The following is a 6,256-nucleotide window of genomic DNA, read 5'->3' on the forward strand; positions in this document are numbered from 1 at the left end:
CAAAGTAGCCAAGTGCCGAGCAGTACACTTTCTTACTGCAGCATTCAGATTACTTTTGAGGAAAACAGAAGGAAAAAAATAACTATTATAATAATAGTAATAACTATTAATCCATCCAATCAATGTATACAGTACACAGTGGCGGTTCTGAGGGGGGGCCAGCAGGGGCCAGTGCCCCCGCAAAAGTGAATCAGGACCCCCCCGTGGCCCCCCCTCCAAACGAAGATTATACAGTAATTATTAAAATTGTGATATCGCGCCGACGCGAAAGGTGGAACTAATGCGCGTGGCTCAACATTTTAGTCGGATCATTTAGTGCGTTGCACCACTGAATCCGGAACTGGCTTGTAGATTTACCGCGAATAAACGAGCGCGAGTTGTCCATCCACCCAACGAGAAGCAGACGGAAGCAAGAAACGATTACCAGGACAAACTTTGAATTGTTACAAGGTAAGATTTCTGTTCAAGAAATGTTGTTGGCCAGGCGTTAATGTCAGCTTGTGTTGATTGCATGCTTCTAGCTAACGTTAGTTAACATTACCACAACACAAAACCAAGCAAGCCCGCAACAGTAGCCTATTATTATAGTTAAATGTTACTTATATTCTGGGTTGCCGAAGTTTTGTGTGTTCATTACGAAGTGTTGTGTGTTCATTACATTACTCTTCATTACTTTGCTTTTTGTCCATAGTTCAAAATGAAGAGAAAAAAGGACATTACGTCCTATTTCTGTACCAAAAAGATGAATTACAATGAGGCAGACATTGAGACAGAGCCAGATGGTGTTAGAGCTGAAGAGAAGCAAGTCGAGAGCACCACAGAGAGCGAGCAGGTCTTTGGAGACACCGGTGTTCAGAGAGAGGGCACAGAGCAGGAAAGAGAGACAGATGAAAATCCTGAGAGTGAGGAAGCTGAGAGTGAGATACAAGCAGAGTGTGAGACACAGACAGAGAATATATGTGCATCCACAAGCACTGGACCATCAGGTTTGTGATGCTGAAGAAAACACTTGCTTGCTTAGTGTGATGCATACAAAACGTCTATCTTAAGCTAATTTGCAGTCTTAGTCCCTGGTCAGGCTTTAGAATACAATGAAAGAATGTACTGAATACAATTAATTAATACAATTAATAAGTAGCATTAATAAATAAATACAGTGATGCAATTTAGACGTGTGTGTGCATTTGAGCAATGTCAGTGTAATTGCAGTTTATATGACGTGTCCATGCAGAATATATGTTTATTTACATATATTTGGTTTGTCTGTCTCCACAGACATCAGCAAATGTAAAGAAGACCCACCGATGCAGCCAGACCTAAAGTTGTTTCCCAGGACCTTGATGGGAGACAGGAGGAGGAGCTTCAAGTCAGCCTGGTACCACATCCACCCCTGGCTTGAATATTCACAACATTTGGACTCTGCGTATTGTTATGCTTGCAGACATTTTAGCCCTCCCAATAGCCCAGACACAGTCTTTGACTCGCCGGTTGGTTTCAAAAACTGGAAGAAAGCAACTTACAAAGAGGCGGGGTTTGCATTACATGCAAGGTCTGAGCGGCACAAACAAGCCATGGTTACATGGAGGGATTATCAGAAAGCTGCAGCAGCTAATGCAACACTGGTCAATGTTTTAAACAAGGAGCACAATAGACAGGTCAAAGAAAATCGAGAATACATAAAAACAATCGGGGAAGTGCTGTTACTTACTGCTACTCAAAACATTGCTCAAAGAGGTCATAATGAGTCTGCAGAGTCGGGTAATAAAGGGAACTTCAAGGCAATTCTAGACATAATTGCTAACCACAACAAATCTGTTAAAAAAAGGTTGGCTTCCAACCATAATGCAAAGTATACAAGCAAAATCATTCAGAATGAGGTTCTGGATTGTTTAGCAGACATGGTTCGAACGGAAATTACAGAAGAAGTGAAAAACAGTGAAGTCTTCAGCATCGTGGCAGACGAAACAAAAGATGTAAAGAAAAAGGAACAGATCTCTCTCGTACTAAGGTACTACTACAATGGAGCTATCCAGGAAAGTTTTCTCCATTTTGAATCCACAGAAAAGCTCGATGCAGCAGGCCTTAGTGATAAAATAATCCACATACTGGAAAATCATGGTCTTGAATACAAAAAGAACCTTGTAGGCCAAGCTTATGATGGGGCTTCTGTCATGAGCGGTAAGCATTCTGGGGTACAGGCGAGGATCAAAGAGGAAGCAAAATATGCTTTTTACTTCCATTGTACTGCCCACTGTCTAAATCTAGTTTTAATAGATACAGTCAAAGCTCTCCCGGAGGTAGAGGAGTTCTTCTACTTATTAGAAAAACTATATGTGTTCACATCTGGATCAGCTGTCCATCCTAAATGGCTAGCTATACAAAAAGAGATGTATGAAGGTGCACCAAGAGAGCTCCAGCGTTTAAGTGACACTCGTTGGGCATGCCGATTTATAGCTCTGCGTAACATCATGGACAGACTGGCTGCCCTTAAGCGACTACTGCAAGAGATAGCCCAAGAACGTAATGGGGAAAGATCTGTTGACGCACGAGGTCTGCTGGCACAGATAGATCTTGAATTCGTAGTGCATCTTGTTACACTCCGTAAAGTGTTTGGAGAAACAAAACTTCTCTCCGATATGCTACAGTCTTCAACACTTGACATTTCAAAAGCTGTAGATTTAGTTGAAGCTTTAGTTCAGACATTGAATGATTTCAGGCAGGAGTCATTTTTTGATGATGTGTGGGTTGAAGTGTTGAATGTTTTGGGGCAGTGTGATCCAGCACCACCAGCTGCAAAAAGACAAAAAGCACTAAGCTCTAAACTCAGCGAGCACTGTGTACTGACCACTGTTGGGCAGAGAGAGTCAGAGCGAGACAAAGACGGGTTTCGTACAAACTTTTTCTTGCCCGTCATCGATCTAATGCTCAGTGAGCTTGAAAGACGATTTTCTAGAAGAAATTGTGACATAATGAATAGCATCCAGGCTCTAAATCCCCAAAAAGATGCATTCTTGAAAGAGACAAATCTGTTTTCATTTGCTCAATTATATGATTCAAATATTGATGACCTGGGCCATGAACTGCATCAGTTCAGAAGGATATTAGACAGGAAAATAAAGACTGGGATGCAGAGACCCTCCAGTACAGTAGAGCTAGTACAGTTCATTGAGCCATATAAAGAAGTGTTTTTTGAGCTCTACAGACTTTGTAAAATAGCAGTTGCGATCCCAGTGAGTACTGCGTCTTGTGAACGGAGTTTTTCTACATTAAAGCTTGTGAAAACATACCTCAGATCCACTATGAACGACGAGAGATTAAGCAATTTAGGTGTACTGAGCATTGAGTCTAAGAGGGCAAAGGCATTGAGTCTTGACTTGTTTGTTGATCGGTTTGCCAGAAATCACCAAAACCGCAGAATACAGTTGCTATAATAGTAGGGCAGCCAATGTGTATAATTTTGGACTGAGAAACTGAACCGAGGTTGCACCTAACAGTTATTTTCATTGTCATTTCATCTGCTGATTATTTTCTCCAGTCAATACAGTCTGTAAAGTGTTTTTTTTATTTTTTTTTTGTCTCAAATGTGATATTTTGAGCCATTCACTTTGGCTACAATTGTTACTGGTTAGTTTTATAAAAATAAACCAAATAAGATTTCGAATCCTTGTCTTTTTTGCCCTGGGTTGAATGTGCCCCTCTGACCAAAGCCCTGGCCCCAGCCAGGCCCCCTCAGTAAAACTGGTCTAGAACCGCCCCTGACAGTACAACTTTTCGCTTCTATAAAGAAACTTAAAACACTTATGTATGATCTAAGTGCACAATCAAATGATCATATTCTATTCGATTGCTTAGCTTGCACCAGTTAGTGTACATGTGTATTTTTAAACAGAAAATGTTTGTATGTCCTCTGTGAGCTAGCTAACTAGCCTATTTTTTAAGCATTGTGAAGGGCAGTTTGGATCAGCAGAGCGGAGATGGAACGCAATAAAAATAACATATAAGAGGATAAATAACAAAAAATATTGATATAGGCCAGGGCAATATTTTGAAAGAACATTGGAGAGGTAAAAACAGCAGCCAAAATTAGTGCTGTGTTAGCTTCTTGTGACTGTTGTTGCTATCTGAAAGCCACAGTTTAAAGCTCACTGCATGCTAACTGACCAGAGTCCTCCAGCGAGAAGGGCGTTCATGCTCCAAATGGGGGTGCAGTTCTGCACCATGCTGTCCAGAGCTGTGTCCACGTCCTGCCTGATGAAGCCATTGGACTCCGCTGCTTTGTGGAGGAGGACCTTAGCTGTAGCCTCCACTTCCTGGTCCATCCCTTTCTGCAGGCTGGAGTACAACTCCCTCAAGGTCACCACCGCCATGCGGGACACGCCAGAGCGCAGGTTCAGCACCTGCAGGAAAGACGACGTTCCAGCTCGTTTTAGCCACATCCAACACTGCCACCGCCATCTTAATAAGTATAATCCACCACTGCAATGTGTTATGTAGGCGGAAATACCTTAATCACTAATTACAGTTAGATATGCCATCTGAATTTCAATTAGATGAGAAATGTTATCAAAAAAGAATTTCAAAGTACTACGCTAAATCTGACTTGACTTTGTCAGCAACGTGTACACATGTAATGTGTACATGCTGATGGCATGTTTGTATTCTGTCTATCCACTGATTTGTTTGCACTGGACATACACGGACATCAGTGGGTTGTGCCTCTTCGGTAATGGTAGACCTTGATCTGATTGTTCTCGTCCAGGCCGAGCTGGACCAGCCCATTGGTGGGTGGGGCAGCTGGGTAGCGTGTGAAGAGAGGCCTGGGCAGAGGTTCAGGAGAGTACAAGGGTGCAAGAGAGTGTGTGTGAAAATATGATGCATTCTGTTCCCGTACTGAGGGGGAGAGAGAGATTGTGAAAGGATACACATTTGGGTCTTTGCGTTGTGATTCCAGCCACCTTTTGTTGTCTTCAATCAGTCTCTGCAGCCTCTGGCTATCTAGCTCAGAGGAGAGACTACACACACACACACACACACACACACACACACACACACACACACACACACACACACACACACATAATGGAAAAGCACTGTATGAGTTCATCAATTTTCCTTTCAAAATCAACAGCAGCACTGACCCTGTGAGTGAGAGTGAGAGATTGTGAGCAAGCCTGCACAGGTGTGCAAGTGTGTGTAGTCACCTTGCTGGAGTGTATCCACTATATGCTCTGTTAGCCCTCATGGGATAGCGGGCACTGGTATCCATGGAAACTCCTAAAATCAGAGCAGTCTTAATACAGGTAGTGCGGTTTAGATTGAAGCTAATCTGAAGCAGGTCTCTACACTGCATCACACTTGCACTGGAAAAGATCGGCATTATCCAAGCACAGAAAATCAATGGAGGTCATCAACTATGCAAAAAAGGCTATAAATCCAGCAGTGACTGGTTTGTGCTTGAGGGAGAGGCAGAAGTTTTCTATTTGTATTTTAAAGGTTTTACGAGTGATGAAGAAATGAAGCATTAGTGAAAGTTACTGCAGCCCACTGAGGTGACCACTGCTCATCACTGCTAATGTTTGGGGTGTGTCTGTCTCTACGTACCAGGGAAGAGTTTGCTCCAGTGGGAGTTCAAATGAAGGTCAGACCCGTGTGTTTTTGGGACAGAACAGTGTAAGAAACTGTTCTGATTGGCCAATGAAGAGGAGGCGGGGCTTGGTGTCCATGCCCAGGACGGGGCAGGAGGGAAGGAGGAGGACGGAGGTGGCTGAGGGAGGGGCTGGACGGTCCTCCCAGTGAGAGATCCCAGTGCACCCAGCACTGTGTTCAGCTGGCCAGAGATCTGCTGCAGGGACTCTGCTAACTGCTGCACTTTCACTGGCACTGCATGTGCTGAAACAGAGAGGAAGACCAGGGTTTGGGTGTATTACTGCTAGAGAGATAAAAACATCAGACAACTATGAACCATCAAGACCAGAGTGGACTCTAGAGCTGCTTACAGAATTTTTAGTTTTCACAGTTTGCTTCCTCAGTTTATTTTTTTAAGAACCTTTTGTCAAATGTTTATGTGATATAATGAAGTACAATTATTAACAGTCCATAATTGTTTGTTGCTAAACTGCTCCTGAATCGTTGGGAGAAGTTGTTCTGGAAGGATGTTTTGATACCTTCCCTTATTCATGGCTGTGCTTTGCTTAGGCAACATTGGGAGTGACCCCACACTTTGATGGTGTGAGGAGGCTCATAGCTGCCTCCTCTG

At 43.1% G+C, this 6,256-nt stretch overlaps 2 protein-coding genes across 2 annotated transcripts; one reads left to right on the forward strand and one right to left on the reverse strand.

The window, feature by feature from the left end:
* Positions 1–386: 386 nt before the first annotated feature.
* LOC143485468 (zinc finger MYM-type protein 1-like) lies at positions 387–2,511 on the forward strand. Its single transcript, XM_076984911.1, has 4 exons — positions 387–450; positions 692–986; positions 1,276–2,241; positions 2,477–2,511. The coding sequence occupies exons 2-4, from the start codon at positions 698–700 to the stop codon at positions 2,509–2,511; spliced, it is 1,290 nt and encodes a 429-aa protein (XP_076841026.1). The 5' UTR covers positions 387–450; positions 692–697.
* Positions 2,512–4,142: 1,631 nt separating this feature from the next.
* LOC143485469 (TOG array regulator of axonemal microtubules protein 1-like) lies at positions 4,143–5,722 on the reverse strand. Its single transcript, XM_076984912.1, has 5 exons — positions 5,602–5,722; positions 5,202–5,274; positions 4,923–5,012; positions 4,696–4,817; positions 4,143–4,397 (listed from the first exon to the last, which is right to left on the reverse strand). The coding sequence occupies exons 3-5, from the start codon at positions 4,924–4,926 to the stop codon at positions 4,143–4,145; spliced, it is 381 nt and encodes a 126-aa protein (XP_076841027.1). The 5' UTR covers positions 4,927–5,012; positions 5,202–5,274; positions 5,602–5,722.
* Between the last annotated feature and the right edge of the window lie 534 nt (positions 5,723–6,256).

The sequence above is a fragment of the Brachyhypopomus gauderio genome, unplaced genomic scaffold (genome assembly GCF_052324685.1).
Source record: "Brachyhypopomus gauderio isolate BG-103 unplaced genomic scaffold, BGAUD_0.2 sc34, whole genome shotgun sequence".
Classification (NCBI taxonomy): domain Eukaryota; kingdom Metazoa; phylum Chordata; class Actinopteri; order Gymnotiformes; family Hypopomidae; genus Brachyhypopomus; species Brachyhypopomus gauderio.

What these genes read in the sequence shown, in the direction of transcription:
- LOC143485468 (XM_076984911.1), top strand. Translation starts at nt 698, where the DNA reads ATGAAGAGAAAAAAGGACATTACGTCCTATTTCTGTACCAAAAAGATG. An exon ending in CACAAGCACTGGACCATCAG is followed by an intron (nt 987 to 1,275) that starts GTTTGTGATGCT and finishes CTGTCTCCACAG; the next exon opens with ACATCAGCAAATGTAAAGAA. An exon ending in ATATGCTTTTTACTTCCATT is followed by an intron (nt 2,242 to 2,476) that starts GTACTGCCCACT and finishes CATCATGGACAG; the next exon opens with ACTGGCTGCCCTTAAGCGAC.
- LOC143485469 (XM_076984912.1), bottom strand. An exon ending in CACAACCCACTGATGTCCGT is followed by an intron (nt 4,398 to 4,695) that starts GTATGTCCAGTG and finishes TCTTTCCTGCAG; the next exon opens with GTGCTGAACCTGCGCTCTGG.